At 67.7% G+C, this 18,224-nt stretch overlaps 3 protein-coding genes across 3 annotated transcripts; 1 reads left to right on the top strand and 2 right to left on the bottom strand.

Moving 5' to 3' along the window:
- Positions 1-308: 308 nt before the first annotated feature.
- Positions 309-2,876, bottom strand: LOC134509243 (cyclin-dependent kinase 2-like; the record flags this gene model as incomplete). Its single annotated transcript, XM_063321768.1, has 6 exons — positions 2,761-2,876; positions 2,575-2,652; positions 1,338-1,458; positions 1,060-1,230; positions 873-974; positions 309-476 (listed from the first exon to the last, which is right to left on the bottom strand). Coding segments are annotated over exons 1-6 (756 nt in total), but the record flags the coding sequence as incomplete, so codon positions are not given.
- Positions 2,877-4,391: 1,515 nt separating this feature from the next.
- On the top strand, positions 4,392-10,804 carry PMEL (premelanosome protein). Its single transcript, XM_063321767.1, has 12 exons — positions 4,392-4,437; positions 5,801-6,040; positions 6,132-6,278; positions 6,368-6,508; positions 6,594-6,755; positions 6,858-7,253; positions 7,360-7,788; positions 7,906-8,253; positions 8,367-8,460; positions 9,211-9,413; positions 9,509-9,596; positions 10,568-10,804. Exons 1-12 carry the CDS (start codon positions 4,392-4,394, stop codon positions 10,725-10,727), a joined length of 2,454 nt encoding a protein of 817 aa, XP_063177837.1. The 3' UTR covers positions 10,728-10,804.
- A 375-nt stretch (positions 10,805-11,179) lies between these two features.
- On the bottom strand, positions 11,180-16,972 carry LOC134509241 (diacylglycerol kinase alpha-like; the record flags this gene model as incomplete). Its single annotated transcript, XM_063321766.1, has 6 exons — positions 11,180-11,363; positions 11,509-11,569; positions 11,684-11,804; positions 16,419-16,611; positions 16,701-16,791; positions 16,908-16,972. Coding segments are annotated over 6 exons (630 nt in total), but the record flags the coding sequence as incomplete, so codon positions are not given.
- Between the last annotated feature and the right edge of the window lie 1,252 nt (positions 16,973-18,224).

The following is an 18,224-nucleotide window of genomic DNA, read 5'->3' as shown; positions in this document are numbered from 1 at the left end:
GGGGGGGACGGGACAGACAGACAGGGACACGGGGGTCAGGGACACCCCCCCACCCCACTGTGAGCTGGGGGGGAGCGGGTCCAGCCCCGGTGACCGGCTGCACCCCAAATCCTGCCCTTCCCACTCTGGGAGGGACAGACGGAGCTGGGGGGGGGGGGGGGCAGGACGGACAGACGGAGCTTGGGCCGGGGGGGGAAACAGATGGAGCTTGGGGGGAAAAGATGGAGCCGGGGCCGGGGAGGGGGGGGAACACGACAGACGGAGCTCAGGGGGGGAAAAGACAGAGCTTGAGTGGGGGGGGGACAGACAGATGGATCCGGGGGGGAAAAGAGGGAGCTTGGGGGGGGCAAGACGGAGCGTGGGGGGGGGACACAAGACGGACGGACGACGGACAGACGGAGCCAGGGGGGAAAAGAGGGAGCTTGGGGGCGGGGTGGGAGCAGGAAAAGATGGAGCCGGGGGGGAAAAGACAGAGCCTGGGGGGGGACAACAAACGGAGCTTGGTGGGGGCAGACACAGATGGAGCTGGGGGGGGGAAGACGGCCCCCACCCCGTGAGCTCTCATGCCGGCCCCTTGTGATCGTCCCCCCTGTCGCTGCGGTTGCCCGCCTGACGCGGCCCCTGGGCCGGGCTGGGGGGGGCTCACATGACGTCCGGACCCTTCCCGACCCCACAAAAAGCCTCTTTATTCCCCGGGTGCCGCGGTGGGTGTCAGCCCTGCGCCCCCGTGACGTCCCCGCGGCGTCACCGGCACCAGGACAGCCGGGTGCGTGGGGAGCCCAGCGTCACCACAGGGGCGGGGGGGAGGAAGTTTGAGGGGGGGGGGGGTATCTGGCCATCCCGTCGCCCCCCTCCTCCATCCCGTCACCCACCATCTCGGCGAAGATGCAGCCCAAGCTCCAGATGTCGACGGCGGTGGAGTAGTACTTGCAGCCCAGCAGGATCTCGGGGGCTCGGTACCAGAGTGTCACCACCTGCCACGGGGAGGGGACGCCCACCGTGGGCACCGGCACCCCATAACCCAACCAACACCCCCCCCACCCCCTTCCCGGCCCCCACCTCGTGGGTGTAGGTGCGCACGGGCACCCCGAAGGCGCGGGCCAGGCCGAAGTCGGCCAGTTTGATGGCGCCGTCGGCGTTGATGAGCAGGTTCTGGGGCTTGAGGTCGCGGTGCAGCACCCGGTGAGCGTGGCAGAAGGCCAGGCCCTGCAGCAGCTGGAACAGGTAGCTCTGCGGGGAGAACCGGGGGTTGGGGGGGGGGGGGGGTCAGCATGGCTGAGAACCCCCCCCCCACTAGGCCTGGGGGCCCCCCCTGCTCCCCCCCCCCAAACCCCCACCTTGATGAGGGGCAGGGCGATGCCGCTGATGGAAGAGGAGTCCATGAACTTCTTCAGGTCCTGGTGCAGGAACTCGAAGACCAGGTAGAGCTTGTTCTCCGTGTGGATCACGTCCAGCAGCCTGCGGGAGCCGCAGCGCCTGGGCCACGGGGCAACCACGCCGGGGGGGCCCATGGCCACGGCTCCCCACGGTCATAAGGGTCCCACGGCCACAGTGGTCCCATGGCCAGGGGGGTCCCCGCAGCCACAGCCCCCCGTGGCCAAAAGGTTTGGCATGGCCACAGCTCCCCACAACCACGGGGTGACCACTGCCATGGGGTTTGGCATGGACACAGCTTCCCACGGCCACAGTGGTCCCATGGCCACAGGGTGCCCACTGCCATGGGGCTTGACACGACCACAGTGGTCCCGTGGCCAGGGCGGTCCCCATGGTCATGAGGGTCCCGTGGCCACAAGGCTTGGCATGGCCACGGTTCCCCATGGCCACAGCTCCCCACAGCCACAGGGCTTGACGTGGCCACAGCCTCCCACGGGCACGGGGGTCCCATGGCCACGGCGTGCCCACTGCCATGGATAGGGGTCCCCATGGCCATGGGGTGTCCACAGTCATGAGGGTCCCCTGGCCACAGGGCTTGGCACAGCCACAGCTCCCCAGAGCCACAGGGGTCCCATGGCCACGGGGTGCCCACGGTCATGAGGGTCCCATGGCTATGGGGCTTGGCATGGCCACAGCTCCCCACGGGCACGGGGGTCCCACGGCCACTGGGTGCCCACTGCCATGGACGGGGGTCCCCACGGCCATGAGGGTCCCACGGCCATGGGGCTGGGCATGGCCACAGCTTGCCATGGGGGTCCAGCTCCAGCAGGGCCATGGCCACCCACAGCCACCGGGGACCCCCACGGTCATGAGGGTCCCGCAGCCACAGGGGTCCCACGGCCGCAAGCCCCCCCCCAACCCTGGGTGTCCCCACGGCCACGGAGGCTGCCACGGCCATGAGGGTCCCGCGGCCACCGGGGTCCCCACGGTCACGGGTCACCCCATGGCTCCCCCCGGCTGCGTGGCCCCCCCCCCCACGTTGCCACCAGGACGCAGCCAGGGCCGTACCGAGCCCCCACTGCCCCCGACCCCCCCCGCTCGTGGGGTGTCCCCCCCACCACGTCCCCTCCCCCGTGGAGTCCCCCCTGTGCGTGTCCTCCCCCCGCCCGTGGGGTGCGTGCCGCCCCCCCCCCAGCTCACTTGACGATGTTGGGGTGGTTGAGCTCCTTCAGCAGGGAGATCTCCCGGATGGCCGTGCTGGGGACGCCCTCCGTCTCCCTACGGGGAATGGCGGCTGAGGCCCGGCCCGGCCCGGCCCCGGTGCTGCGCCCCCCCCCCCCCCCCCCCGGTTCCCGGTGCCTCGTCGTCCCCCCCCCCCCAACTCACGTGTCCAGGCGGATTTTCTTCAGCGCCACCACCTCCCCCGTGACCTTGTTCCGGGCCTTGTACACGACGCCGTAGGTGCCCTCCCCGATCTTCTCCACCTTCTGGAAGTTCTCCATGGGGGGGGATCCCGGAGGAAAGGGGGGGGGGGGGGGGCCGGGGGGAAGGGGGGGGGGTTCGGGGGGCGGCCCGGAGAGCAGCCCCGGGGGGGGGGGCGGAACCGGAGGGAGGGGAGACCCCCGAGGGAAGGGGGGGGGAGGGGTGCCCCGGGGGTCGGGGGGGTCCCGGGGACGGGGGGGGGAGGGGATCCCCGGGGATCCCTGGGAGGGGGGGGGGGGGTCCCGGGCGCGCGCGCGCGGCGGGAGGAGCGATCACGGCCGCCACTTCCCCCCCGCGCGCAACAATGTTGGCGCTGGCCCCGCCCCCGCCGCTTCCCGCCTTCCGCCGGCCACGCCCCCCCCGCGCCCCGCCATTGGGCGCCCGCGCCGTGACGCGGCGGGCGGCGCGGGAGATCCCTTAAAGCCACAGGCGCCGCAGACGCCGGGCGATGCCGGAGGGCGCTCCCGCATCGGGCTGGGGGCGGGGGTGGGGGGAGCGGAACGGGGCTGCAGAGGCTCTGGCTGGGTCCCCCCCCCCCCAGCGCCCTGGGTCCCAGCGGGCACCGCCCGGGCCGGGTCCCCCGAAGCGGAGGGGTCCTGGGTCACCGGGCGAGGCTGGGGCTGGGGGCGGGCACCGGGGGGGACCGTCACGGGCTCCGAATCAGCCCCACGGGCGGGGGCAACATCGCAGGGGGGGGGGGGGAGACGGGACACACACACGGGGCACGGTCCCACGGGCACGGTCCCGCACAAGCAGCGACACGGATACGGGGGCGGGGGGGGGCGCTGGGGCCGGTTGGGAGCTGGAAACACAGCCCCCCCCCCCCCCCCCCCCCCCCCCAAAGGGGGAAAGATCGGGGTCCCCCTGCGTGTGCAAGGGTGGGGGGGAGTCCCTGGGGGTCGGGGGGGTCCCTGTGGGCGTACGGGACGGGGGGGGTCCCCATGTGTGCAGGATTGGGGGGTCCCCGTGTGGGGGGGGATGTGTGTCCCTAGGGGTGCGGGACCGGGGGTCCCCCTTCCCGTACCGGGGTGACCGGGGCTCGGTGGGTCCCCGTCTCCCCTCCCGGCCGTTTCCAGTCCGTGGGCCCAAATCCGCCTTACTGGGGCCACCGGGACGGTGCTGAGACAGGGGGAGGGGGGGCAGAACCCCCCCCCCACCCCCAATTCCCCTCCTCGTGCTGGGGGGGGGTTGGGGGGGGTGTCTCTGCGTCCCCCAAGAAGGACCCCACCACGAGCCTCCCACCCAGCCGGGGCAGAGCCGGAGCGTGTGACCGGGGCCTGCGCACACGTGTCCCCACGTGTCCCCACGCAACTCAAAGCGGTGGGGGTGGCGTGAAACCGGGGGGTGTGTCGTGTCGTGTGTCCCCCCACCCCCCCCTTTTTTTTTTTTTTTTTCCTTTTTTTGGGGTGGGACTATGCAAACCAGAGCCCCTTCATAACCCCCCGGCCCCGGCCCCTTCGTCTCTCTGCCCCGGCGGTGCCCGAAGGCTGGGTGGGGGAGACGAGGACGGTGGGACCATGCGGGTGCACGGGGCGATGGCGATTTTGGGGACCCTCCTGGTCTTGGCTACGGCTCAGCGTCGTAAGTGGGGCTGGGGGGTCCGGGGTGTGGTGGGGGGGGGACGACAACGACACAGGAGCAATCGGGATGGTCCCATCCCAGGGATCCATCTGAACCCCCCCCCCCCCCCCCCAAAGCCAAATCATGTGGGGAGCAGGATTAGACCCCGTTAATCCCCCTGGGTGGGGGCTGCTTGGAGGCCACGGGGGGCTCATTGGGGGGTCCCCCGTCCCTCTGCGGGATGTCGAGGGGGGGGACACCGGCAGCCCTCCGGGAGTGGGGTGGGAGCTGGGGGTCCCGTCCCTCCGTGGGGATGCTGTAAATGGCCGGGGGGGGGGGGGGAACGACCCACATCTGTCTGGGAGCGAGGGACGCAGAGGGGACCTGGCAGCCCCCTGGAATTGGGGGGGGACATGGGGGTGACCTGGCAGCTCCATGAGAGTCGGGGGGGACATGGAGGGGACCCAGCAGGTCCCTAATAGTGGGGGGACATGGGGGGGACCAAGCAACCCCCCGTTAATCGGGGGGAGCTGGTGGGGTCCTGGCAGCCCCCTGGGAATGGGGGGATGTCGGGGGGACCTGGCAGCTCCCTGTGAATAGGGGGACATGGGGGGGTCCTGGCAGCCCCCTGGGAGTGGGGGGACATGGGGGGCGGTCCTGGCAGACCCCTAAGAGTGTGGGGGACATAGGGGGAACCTGGCAGGTCCCTAAGAATGGGGGGGACATGGAGGGGACCTGGCAGTCCCCTAAAAGTGGGGGGACGGGGGGGGGTCCCGGCATCCCCCTGGCAGTGGGGGTACATGGAGGGGGCCCAGCAGACCCCTGGGATCGGGGGGACATCAGGGGACCTGGCAGCCCCTTGGGAGTTGAGGGGACTTGTGGGGGACCCGGCAGGTCCCTAAGAGTGGGGGGACATGGGGGGGCACCTGGCATCCCCTTTGGGAGTGGGGGGACATGGGGGGGGTCCTGTCAGACCCCTAAGAGTGTAGGGGACGGGGGGGACCTCGCAGGTCCCTAAGAGTGGGGAGGACATGGCAGGGTCCTGGCAGCTCCCTGGGAGTGGGGGGACATGGGGGTGACCCGGCGGCCCCCCTGAGAGTGTAAGGGATGGCGGGGGGGGGGGGAGTGTGTGCTGGCAGCCCCCTGTTAATGGGGGGGACATGTGGGGGACCCAGCAGCCCCCTAAGAGTGGGGAGACATGGGGGGCACCCGTCATCCCCCTGGGAGCGGGGGGCCCTCGCCCCGTCCTGCCGGGTGCTGCCGGCGCCGGCTCAGCTGAGAGTCACATGCAAAGGCTTTGGGCAGCGCCGGGCGCCATGTGATGGGCTTTGCCCCGCGCCTGGCTCGGCCCCAGCCCGTCACGCGGCCCCCCGGGGTCCCCGAGGGTCCCCGCGGTCGGGGAGGGGGGGACCCGCCTGGCTGCCCCCACGGGGGTGGCAGCGGGGTGGTCGGTGGCCATCGCGCGCTGCGGTTGCCACGTGTCCTTCTCCCGCAGGGGCCGGTGGCCGAAACCGTGGCCGGAGCCAGCCCTGGAGCGGGCGGCCGGCACCTTTCCGGAGCTGGGACGCGGGGCTGTACCGGCCGTGGCAGGAGGGGACGCGGCAGCAGCAGGACTGCTGGCGAGGTGGGTGCCGGGACGGGATGGGACGGGACACGGGGGGGGCCAGGGACCGGTGGGTGCCACCCCTGAGCCGCCGTCCCCGCGTGCCTGGCAGGCGGCGACGTCACCTTCGACATCAGCAACGACGCTCCCACCATGGCGGGGGCCCAGGCCACCTTCTCCATCGCCCTCCGCTTCCCCAGCACCCAGGCGGTGCTGCCCGACGGCCGCGTCGTCTGGAGCCAGAACTGCACCGTCAACGGTGGGTGTCCCCCTCCCCCTGCACCGCAACGTCCCTCCCCCCACCCCGCCACCGCCGCGCGCCCCCCGTCACCCCCCTTCTCCCCGCAGGCACCCGCGTGGCCCAGGGCGAGCCCGTCTTCCCGGAGCAGCCGGACGAGGGCACGGACGGCGTTTTCCCCGACGGGCAGCCGTTCCCCGCCAGCGCCGGCGGCAAGCGTGGAAAATTCGTCTACGTCTGGTGGACGTGGGGTGAGGCCGGCACCGACCCCCGCCGGGGCTCGGGTGGGGTGTCCCCGCGGTGGCGCCTGACCCCGTCCCCGTCCCCGTCCTGCAGGGCGTTACTGGCAGGTGGTGGACGGTGCCGCGTCCCGGCTAACGGTGGCCACGGCGGGGGTGCCCCTGGGCTCCTACACCATGGAGGTGGTCGTCTACCACTACCGCGGCCGCCAGAAGTTCATCCCCATCGGCCGCGCCAGCACCCAGTTCAGCATCACCGGTGGGTGGCGGGGCCGGGGGTAGGGGTGGGGGTGGTCGGGGGGTCCCGGTGGGGCCAGAGGAGCTGACGGTGCCCCGTCCCCGCGTCCCCACCCCCTTGCAGACCAGGTGCCCTTCGCGGTGGACGTGGCGCAGGTGGAGGACGCGGCGGAGGGCGACGGGCGCTTCGTGCGTAACCGCGCCGTGGCTTTCACCGTGCGGCTGCACGACCCCAGCCGCTACCTGCGCGACGCCGACGTCTCCTACTCCTGGGACTTCGGGGACCAGAGCGGGACCCTCATCTCCCGCAGCCCCACCGTCACCCACACCTACCTGCAGACCGGCTCCTTCGCCGCCCGCCTGGTGCTGCAGGCCGCCATCCCCCTCAGCCCCTGCGGCACCTCCGTCGCCCCCGTCGTGGACCCCACCACCGGGCCACCGCCGTCGGCGGCATCCACGGCCACGCAGCCCGCCGGCACCACGCCGGGGGGGCCCAGCACCGCCGGGACACCCAGCACCGGTAAGGGAACAGGGAGCTTCCCCGCCCCCCGCCTGCTCCCGGTGCTCGGGGGTCCCATGGGTGCCCCCTGCCAGGGGTGTCCCCTCCATCCCTGCTCTGCCCGCAGCACCCGCAGCCTCCGGCTCGCCCCCAGAGCCCACGGGGGGATCGGTGGCCGTGCCCTCGGACCCCGCTGTCACTGAGCCCGTGGACACCGCCGTCACCGAGCCCATGGACGCCACCGTCACCGAGCCCTCAGACCCTGCTGTCACCGAGCCTGCGGACGCCACCGTCACCGAGCCCTTGGATGCTGCCGTCACCGAGCCCGCGGACGCTGCCGTCACCGAGGCCTTGGATGCCACCGTCACCGAGCCCGCGGACGCTGCCGTCACCGAGGCCACTCTCCTGGCACTCAGCACTCCGGCGGCCGCCGCGGGTACCGCCGCCGCTGCCATCTCCGCCGCGGCATCCGCAGCGTCCCTGGTCCCCACCTCGGTGGCCCCATCCGGGAACGCGCTGGTCACCTCGGCCCCCGCCCAGGGAACGGTGGCCACAGGTGGGTGCTTCCCCCGGGGCAGGGATGGGGGGAGGACGAGGCCACCTCTGGGGGGGTCCCCGAGGGCTCGGTTGAGCCCCGGCGTTTTCTGCAAACTCTTCTCTGCTTCTCCTGCAGACGTGGCCACGGCGGGAGCCACGGCGGGAGCCACGGCGGGGGCCACAGTGGGAGCAACCGTGGGAGCCACAGCTGTATCCCTCGCTGCTGCCACAGCTGGAGCCACAGCTGGAGCCACAGCCGGAGCCACAGCTGGAGCCACAGCTGTCCCCACAGCCGGAGCCACAGCCGGAGCTACAGCCGGAGCCACAGCCGGAGCCACAGCCGGAGCCACAGCTGTCCCCACAGCTGCCCCCGAGGGCACCGCCGAGCCGCTGGTGCTGGTGAAGCGCCAGGCGCCAGCCGCCGAACCCACCGGCTGCATCCTCTACCGCTACGGCACCTTCTCCACCCAGCTGGACATCGTCCGTGAGTGCCGGGCCCGGGGGGCGGGGGGGTGACCCGGGGAGGGGGGTGTGTGTGGGTGTGTGTGTGTGGATTCCGAGCCCCCCCACTCCCTCCCACCCGGCGTGCCGTTGCAGAGGGCATCGAGAGCGTGGCCATCGTGCAGGTGGTGCCGGTGGTGCCGGAGGGCAGCGGGAGCAGCGTGGAGCTGACGGTGACCTGCGAGGGCAGGTGAGGGCGACGGCGGGGGGGGGTGTCTGCCCCCCACGCCACAATGTCCTCCCCCATGCCACCATGTCCCCCCACAACAGTGTCCCCCCCCTATGCCATGATGTCCCCCAACCCCATGATGTCCCCCCTATGCCATGATGTCCCTCCTGGCCACACTGTCCGCTGCCACCACAATGTCCCCCCCATGCCACGATGTCCCTCCATGCCATGATGTCCCCCCTTGGCCACACTGTCTGCTGCCACCACAATGTCCCCCCCATGCCACGATGTCCCTCCATGCCATGATGTCCCTCCTGGCCACACTGTCCCCTGCCACCACAATGTCCCCCCCATGCCACGATGTCCCTCCATGCCATGATGTCCCTCCTGGCCACACTGTCCCCTGCCACCACAATGTCCCCCCCCATGCCACGATGTCCCTCCATGCCATGATGTCCCTCCTGGCCACACTGTCCGCTGCCACCACAATGTCCCCCCCATGCCACGATGTCCCTCCATGCCATGATGTCCCTCCTGGCCACACTGTCCGCTGCCACCACAATGTCCCCCCCATGCCACGATGTCCCCCCACGTCATGATGTCCCCCCCTGGCCACACTGTCCCCACACCACGATGTCCCCCCGCGCCACAGTGTCCCCACGCCATGGCGTCCCCCCCGTGCCACAATATCCCCCCCACGCCCCAGTGTCCCCTCCATGCCACAATGCCCCCCGACACCCCGGCGGTCTGACGCCCCCCCCAACCCCGCAGCCTGCCCGAGGAGGTGTGCACGGTGGTGGCGGATGCCGATTGCCAGACGGCGCAGGCGCAGACGTGCTCGGCGGTGGCACCGGCCCCCGGCTGCCAGCTCGTCCTGCGCCAGGACTTCAACGGCTCCGGCCTCTACTGCCTCAACGTCTCCTTGGCCAACGGCAACGGCCTGGCGGTGGCCAGCACCCGGGTGGCCGTCGGAGGTGGGAGCGCGGCCAGGGAGGGGAGGGGGGATCTCGGGGGGGGGGGGGTGTCCCGGTGGGAGCCGGGGGGTGCTGAGCTGCCTCTGCCCCCGCAGGTGCCACCCCGGTCCCCGGCAGGACCACGCTCTTCGTGGGGCTGGTGCTCATCGCTGCCGCCATGGCCACCGCCGCCTACACCTACAGGTCAGGGCGCCGCGGGGGGGGGACAGCGTGGCACAGGGGGACAGCGTGGCGTGGGGGGACAGCGTGGCATAGGAGGGACACTGACGTGGGGGGACATCATGGAGATGGGGGGGCACAATGTGGCATGGGGGAATGGGGGGACATCCTGGCGTGGGGGGACATTGTGGCACGGGGGGGACATTGTGGTGTCGGGGGACATCATGGCATGGGGGGACATCATGACACGGGGGGACATCATGGCGCAGGGGGACATCGTGGTGTCGGGGGACATCGTGGCATGGGGGGGACACACTGTGGCGTGGGGGGACATCCTGGTGTGGGGGGACATCATCGCATGGGGGAATGGGGGGACATTGTGGCATGGGGGGACATTGTGGTGTGGGGGGACATCGTGGCATGGGGGGACGTTGTGGCATGGGGGGACATCATGGCATGGGGGGGACACTGTGGCATGGGGGAATGGGGGGACATTGTGGCATGGGGGGACGTTGTGGCATGGGGGGACGTTGTGGCATGGGGGGGACACTGGCATGGGGGGACATTGTGGTGTCAGGGGACATCATGGTGTGGGAGGACTCTGTGACATGGGGGGACATCCTGGCGTGGGGGGACATCGTGGCATGGGGGGACACTGTGGCGTAGGGGGACATCCTGGTGTGGGGGGACACCGTGGCGTGGGGGGGACAGTGTGGTGTTGGGGGACAGTGTGGCCAGGGGGGACATCATGGCGTGGGGGGACATTGTGGCACGGGGCAATGTGGGGACACCACGGTGTGGGGGGACGCTGGCGTGGGGTGACATCATGGCGTGGGGGGGGGACACTATGGCGGGGAGAACATTGTGGCGTGGGGGGGGACGCCGTGGCATGGGGGGGGACACACTGGGGACCCCGCCATCCCCTGTGTCCCCAGCGGTGCCCCCCCCCGGCACTAACCCCGCCCCCCCCCCCCCCCGTCTTTGTCCCCCCCCAGGCGTGTGAAGTACAGCCCGCTGCTGGCGGTGGCCCCCCCGGCCCCCCGGCCCCGGGGCTGGCTGCCCCCCGCCTCTGCCCTGCGGCTGCTGCTGCGCCAGGCCTTCGGGGGGGCCCCCAGCGGGGAGAGCAGCCCCCTCCTCCGCCCCAACGCCGTCTAGGGCCCCCCCACCGCCCCCCCCCCGCTGCCCCCTGGGGGGGACACACACGGGGACATGGCCGGGGAGGGGGGGGGACAGGACACGGACGCGATTAAAGGCTCAGCTCAGCCGGTGCCTCCGCCTGGTTGTGTGTCTTGGGGGGGGGACTTGGAGGGGCGGGGGGGGGGGGAGACCCCCGACCTGCTGGGTGGGGTCCCAAGCCCGCTGCCCCCCCCCCCCCCCCCCCCATTGGCACAGCCAGGGCTCATCTCACCATCAGCTTTATTACTGCAAGAGGCACTTGAAATTGGGGGGGGGGGGGGTGTTAATTAATAAATATGGGGGGCCCAGCGGGGTGGGCGAGGGGGGGGGTCCAGCCACTGCGGCACACACAGGCACATTCGTGGGGGGGGGCACACAGCTGCCACCGCTCCTGCCAGGGACACACATGGTGGCGGGGGGGGGGGGGGCTTGGTCCTTGTCCCCGGGCGCAGCTTTGGGGAGGGGAGGGGAGAGGAGGGGGGGAGCCCGTCCCCCCCCCCCCCAATCCCGGCCCCTTCAGGCCTCGGGGGGGCCTTTCTTGAGGCCGAAGAAGCTGGAGGAGCGGGGGGGGGCGGCCATCAGCATCGGCGCCTGGTTCTTGTGGGTGATTTTGATCTGCCGGGGAGAGAAAACGGGGATGGAGCGGGGCGGGGGGGGGGGCAAACACCTTGGGGGGGGGGGGGGGGTGTCCCCGAGGTGCTCGGCGAGGTGTGTGTGGGGGGGGGGAATTGGTGGTGGTGGTGGTGGGGGTCCCACGTACCGTGCAGGGGGGCTGCATCCAGGGCTCCCCATCGATCTGCATGGGCAGGGGCTTCAGCGTCCTGCAAAAATCCCACCGTCGTGTGTGTGTGTGTGTGTGTGGCCCCCCCCCCCCCCCCCCACCCCGCGGCTCAATCGCTGCCCTGGGCTGGCCCCCCCCCCGCCCCAAAACTCACCGCAGGGTGATCTCGGAGCAGGTCGCCAGCCGCTTGCCCGCGCTCTTCAGCCCCGTGTAGATCTGCCCCATCTCCAGCACCCCCTCCAGCCCCACCACCTCCAGCCGCCGGTCGCTCAGGTCTGGGGGGGGGGGGGGGGGGGGGGGGGAACACAGAAAAAGTTTTTTGAGGGGGGGGACGCACACAGAAAAAGTTGGGGGGCAGAGAAAAAGTTTTTTTGGGGGGGCAGAAAAAGTTGGGCACGGGAAAAGTTTGGGGGGAGACACAGAATAAGGTGGGGGGGACACAGAATAAGGGGGGGGCACAGAATAAGGGGTGGGGCACAGAATAAGGGGTGGGGCACAGAATAAGGGGGGGGTACAGAATAAGGGGGGGGGCACAGGAAAAGTTGGAGGGGACACAGAAAAAATGGGGGGGCACAGAAAAAGTTTTTGTGGGGGGCAGAAAAAGTTGTGGGGATACAGGAAAAGTTTGGGGGGGCACAGAAAAAGTTGGGGGGACACGGGAAAAGTTTGGGGGGGACACGGGAAAAGTTTGAGGGGAGACACAGAATAAGGTGGGGGGGCCAGAAAATGTTGGGGGGGCACAGGAAAAGTTGGAGGGGACACAGAAAAAATGGGGGGGGCACAGAAGAAGTTGGGGGGCACAGAAAAAGTTTTTTTGGGGGGGCAGAAAAAGTTGGGGGGACACGGGAAAAGTTTGGGGGGAGACACAGAATAAGGTGGGGGGGACACAGAATAAGGGGGGGGGCGGAAAAAGTTGGGGGGGCACAGGAAAAGTTGGAGGGGACACAGAAAAAATGGGGGGGGCGCAGAAGAAGTTTTTGTGGGGGGCAGAAAAAGTTGTGGGGACACGGGAAAAGTTTGGGGGGGACACGGGAAAAGTTTGAGGGGGGACACAGAATAAGGTGGGGGGGACAGAAAATGTTGGGGGGGGCACAGGAAAAGTTGGAGGGGACACAGAAAAAATGGGGGGGGCACAGAAGAAGTTGGGGGGCACAGAAAAAGTTTTTTTGGGGGGCAGAAAAAGTTGTGGGGACACGGGAAAAGTTTGGGGGGAGACACAGAATAAGGTGGGGGGGCCGGAAAAAGTTGGGGGGGGCACAGGAAAAGTTGGAGGGGACACAGAAAAAATGGGGGGGGCACAGAAAAAGTTTTTGTGGGGGGCAGAAAAAGTTGTGGGGACACGGGAAAAGTTTGGGGGGGGCACAGAAAAAGTTGGGGGGACACGGGAAAAGTTTGAGGGGGGACACAGAATAAGGTGGGGGGGCCAGAAAATGTTGGGGGGGGCACAGGAAAAGTTGGAGGGGACACAGGAAAAATGGGGGGGGCACAGAAAAAGTTTTTGTGGGGGGCAGAAAAAGTTGGGGGGACACAGGAAAAGTTTGGGGCGAGACACAGAATAAGGTGGGGGGGACACAGAATAAGGTGGGGGGGACACAGAATAAGGGGGGGGGACCGGAAAAAGTTGGGGGGGGGCACAGGAAAAATGGGGGGGGCACAGAAAAAGTTTTTGTGGGGGGCAGAAAAAGTTGGGGGGACACGGGAAAAGTTTGGGGGGAGACACAGAATAAGGTGGGGGGGACACAGAATAAGGGGGGGGGGCACAGAATAAGGGGGGGGGGCCGGAAAAAGTTGGAGGGGACACAGAAAAAATGTGGGGGGCACAGAAAAAGTTTTTGTGGGGGGCAGAAAAAGTTGGGGGGCACAGAAAAAGTTTTTGTGGGGGGCAGAAAAAGTTGGGGGGACACGGGAAAAGTTTGGGGGGAGACACAGAATAAGGTGGGGGGGACACAGAATAAGGGGGGGGGGCGGAAAAAGTTGGGGGGGGCACAGGAAAAGTTGGAGGGGACACAGAAAAAATGGGGGGGGCACAGAAGAAGTTGGGGGGCACAGAAAAAGTTTTTTTGGGGGGGCAGAAAAAGTTGGGGGGACACGGGAAAAGTTTGGGGGGAGACACAGAATAAGGTGGGGGGGACACAGAATAAGGGGGGGGCGGAAAAAGTTGGGGGGGCACAGGAAAAGTTGGAGGGGACACAGAAAAAATGGGGGGGGCACAGAAGAAGTTGGGGGGCACAGAAAAAGTTTTTTTGGGGGGCAGAAAAAGTTGGGGGGGACACGGGAAAAGTTTGGGGGGAGACACAGAATAAGGTGGGGGACACAGAATAAGGGGGGGGGGCCGGAAAAAGTTGGGGGGGGCACAGGAAAAGTTGGAGGGGGCACAGAAAAAATGGGGGGGGCACAGAAGAAGTTTTTGTGGGGGGCAGAAAAAGTTGTGGGGACACGGGAAAAGTTTGGGGGGGGCACAGAAAAAGTTGGGGGGACACGGGAAAAGTTTGAGGGGGGACACAGAATAAGGTGGGGGGGCCAGAAAATGTTGGGGGGGGCACAGGAAAAGTTGGAGGGGACACAGGAAAAATGGGGGGGGCACAGAAAAAGTTTTTGTGGGGGGCAGAAAAAGTTGGGGGGACACGGGAAAAGTTTGGGGGGAGACACAGAATAAGGTGGGGGGGACACAGAATAAGGGGGGGGCGGAAAAAGTTGGGGGGGGCACAGGAAAAGTTGGAGGGGACACAGAAAAAATGGGGGGGGCACAGAAGAAGTTGGGGGGCACAGAAAAAGTTTTTTTGGGGGGGCAGAAAAAGTTGGGGGGACACGGGAAAAGTTTGGGGGGAGACACAGAATAAGGGGGGGGGGACACAGAATAAGGGGGGGGGGGCCGGAAAAAGTTGGGGGGGGCACAGGAAAAGTTGGAGGGGACACAGAAAAAGTTTTTGTGGGGGGCAGAAAAAGTTGTGGGGACATGGGAAAAGTTTGGGGGGAGACACAGAATAAGGTGGGGGGGACACAGAATAAGGGGGGGGGGCCGGAAAAAGTTGGGGGGGGGCACAGGAAAAGTTGGAGGGGACACAGAAAAAATGGGGGGGGCACAGAAGAAGTTTTTGTGGGGGGCAGAAAAAGTTGTGGGGACACGGGAAAAGTTTGGGGGGGACACGGGAAAAGTTTGAGGGGGGACACAGAATAAGGTGGGGGGGCCGGAAAAAGTTGGGGGGCGGAGGCACAGGAAAAGTTGGAGGGGACACAGAAAAAATGGGGGGGGCACAGAAGAAGTTGGGGGTCACAGAAAAAGTTTTTTTGGGGGGCAGAAAAAGTTGTGGGGACACGGGAAAAGTTTGGGGGGAGACACAGAATAAGGTGGGGGGGGACACAGAATAAGGGGGGGGGGCCGGAAAAAGTTGGGGGGGGCACAGGAAAAGTTGGAGGGGACACAGAAAAAATGGGGGGGGCACAGAAGAAGTTGGGGGGCACAGAAAAAGTTTTTTTGGGGGGGCAGAAAAAGTTGGGGGGGACACGGGAAAAGTTTGGGGGGAGACACAGAATAAGGTGGGGGGGACATAGAATAAGGGGGGGGGGCCGGAAAAAGTTGGGGGGGGCACAGGAAAAATGGGGGGGGCACAGAAAAAGTTTTTGTGGGGGGCAGAAAAAGTTGGGGGGACACGGGAAAAGTTTGGGGGGAGACACAGAATAAGGTGGGGGGGACACAGAATAAGGGGGGGGGGCACAGAATAAGGGGGGGGGGGCCGGAAAAAGTTGGAGGGGACACAGAAAAAATGTGGGGGGCACAGAAAAAGTTTTTGTGGGGGGCAGAAAAAGTTGGGGGGACACGGGAAAAGTTTGGGGGGAGACACAGAATAAGGTGGGGGGGACACAGAATAAGGGGGGGGGGCGGAAAAAGTTGGGGGGGGCACAGGAAAAGTTGGAGGGGACACAGAAAAAATTGGGGGGGCACAGAAGAAGTTGGGGGGCACAGAAAAAGTTTTTTTGGGGGGGCAGAAAAAGTTGGGGGGACACGGGAAAAGTTTGAGGGGGGACACAGAATAAGGTGGGGGGGCCAGAAAATGTTGGGGGGGGCACAGGAAAAGTTGGAGGGGACACAGAAAAAATGGGGGGGGCACAGAAAAAGTTTTTGTGGGGGGCAGAAAAAGTTGTGGGGACACGGGAAAAGTTTGGGGGGGCACAGAAAAAGTTGGTGGGGGCAAAAAGTTGGTGGGGACACAGGAAAAGTTTGGGGGGGCACAGGAAAAGTTGGGGGGGCACGGGAAAAGTTGGGGGCCGGAAAAAGTTGGGGGGGCACAGAAAAAGTTTGGGGGGGGCACAGAAAAAGTTGGTGGGGGCAAAAAGTTGGTGGGGACACAGGAAAAGTTTGGGGGGGCACAGGAAAAGTTGGGGGGGCACGGGAAAAGTTGGGGGCCGGAAAAAGTTGGGGGGGCACAGAAAAAGTTTGGGGGGGGCACAGAAAAAGTTGGTGGGGGCAAAAAGTTGGTGGGGACACAGGAAAAGTTTGGGGGGGCACAGGAAAAGTTTGGGGGGGCACGGGAAAAGCTGGGGGCCAGGAAAAGTTTGGGGGGGGACACAGGAAAAGTTTGGGGGGGGGGCACAGGAAAAGTTGGTGGGGGCAAAAAGTTGGTGGGGACACAGGAAAAGTTTGGGGGGGGGGCACAGGAAAAGTTGGTGGGGGCAAAAAGTTGGTGGGGGCAAAAAGTTGGGGAGGGACACAGGAAAGTTGGGGGGGGGCTGGAATAAGTTTGGGGGGGGCGCACAGAAAAGTTTGAGGGGGGGACAGGAAAAGTTTGGGGGGGGGGGACACAGAAAAAGTTTTTTGGGGGTGGTGGTGGGGGGGGGTGGATGAGGCCGGGGGGGGGGGGTGGGGGGGGGGAATGTGTGGTTTCACGCACCCTGCACGCAGGTCTTGAGGGCGTCGGGGTCGGTGATGGCGGGGGGGGGCGGGCCGGTGCCCCCCCCCGCGCTGGGCTCCCCCGGCGCCCGCCGCGTCTCCCCCCAGAGGTTGGACCCCCCGTGCATGCTGGGGATGTTGAGCACCGCCAGCCCCGCCAGCGCCCCGCTCAGCTCCAGGGGGGTCCCGCAGCACTGCCGAGGGGGGGGGGGACACGTCAGCGACAGGCGAGGGCAGAGGGGGGGTGTGTCCCCCCCCCCCACTGTGCCCCCCCCCATCTCACCTCCACGCTCAGACACTCCTTCAGCTTCTTGCAGGTGGCGAAGATGGTCTCCGAGGTGGCGAACTCGAGGTACCACAGCTTGTTCTTCATCCTGCGGGGGGGGGACACACACAACACACACAACGGTGGGGGGGGGGGGGGGGGGGGCACACGTACGGGGAGGGAGGGGGGCGTGGGGGGGGGGGGGAACACAGCGGGGACCCCCACCTGCTGTTGAACTTCTCCGGGTACTTCTCCCGCATGACGTGGAAGCGGTGGGCGATGGAGGCGTCCTGGGGGGGGGGTGGGGGGGGGCACAGGGGGGATGTGAGGGTCTTGGGGGGGGGGGGGGGTGTTGTGGGGTGTCCTGGGGGGGGGGGGGGAAGGGAGATCGTGGTGGGGGGCGGGGTGGGGTCCTGGAGGTGTTTGTGGGGTCTTGGGGGGGGGGGGGGGGATGTGAGATCCTGGGGGGGGACGTGGGGTCCGGGGGGGATGTGAGGTTGGGGGGGGCCTGGGGGGAGAATGGGGGGTCCTCGGGGGGGGGGGGGTGAGCTCCTGGGGGGGGGTGAGGTTGGGGAGGGGGGTGTTGGGGGGTTCTGGGGGGTTTGGGTGGTCCTGGAAGGGATGTGAAGTCCTGGAGGGGGGGGGATGTGAGATCCTGGGGGGGGGAATGTGAGGTCCTGGGGGGGGACGTGGGGTCCGGGGGGGATGTGAGGTTGGGGGGGGGCCTGGGGGGGGAATGGGGAGTTCTCGGGGGCGGGGGGGGGAGCTCCTGGGGGGGAAATATGGGGTCCTGGGGGGGATGTGAGGTTGGGGGGGAGTTGGGGGGCCTGGGGGGAGAATGGGGGGGTCCTCGGGGGGGGGGTGAGCTCCTGGGGGGGAGTGAGGTTGGGGGGGGGTGTTGGTGTTGGGGGGTTCTGGGGGGTTTGGGTGGTCCTGGAAGGGATGTGAAGTCCTGGAGGGGGGGGGATGTGAGATCCTGGGGGGGGGAATGTGAGGTCCTGGGGGGGTTTGTGGGGTCCTCAGGGGGGTGTGAGGTCCTGGGGTGGGGGGGGGGGGATGTGGGGTCCTGGGAGGGGGGTTTGTGGGGTCCTGGGAGGGATGTGAAGTGCTGGAGGGGGGGGGGAGGGATGTGAGATCCGGGGCGGGGGGGGGGGACTGTGGGGTGCTGGGGTCGGGGGGGTGGGGGGGGTAAGGTTTGAGGTCCTGGGGGGGGGAGTTGTGGGTTTGTGGGGTCCTGAGGAGGGACGTGAGATCGTGGCCGCGGGGGGGGGGGTGGTGGGGTGTGAGGTCCTGGAAGGGATGTGAGGTCCTGGGGGGGTGGTGAGATCCTGAGGTGGGGGGGGATGTGGGGTGCTGGGGTCGAGGGGGTGTGGGGGGGGAGGTTTGAGGTCCTGGGGGTGGGAGTTGTGGGTTTGTGGGGTCCTGGGGGAGGGACGTGAGATCATGGCGGGGGGGGGGTGAGGTCCTGGAAGGGATGTGAGGTCCTGGGGGGGCTGTGAGATCCTGAGGTGGGGAGGGGGGGGATGTGGGGTGCTGGGGTCG

Source organism: Chroicocephalus ridibundus, unplaced genomic scaffold (genome assembly GCF_963924245.1).
Source record: "Chroicocephalus ridibundus unplaced genomic scaffold, bChrRid1.1 SCAFFOLD_769, whole genome shotgun sequence".
In the NCBI taxonomy this organism is placed as follows: Eukaryota; Metazoa; Chordata; class Aves; order Charadriiformes; family Laridae; genus Chroicocephalus; species Chroicocephalus ridibundus.
The sequence above is the reverse complement of the archived record's forward strand: the minus strand, read 5'-3'. Positions and strand labels throughout refer to the sequence as shown.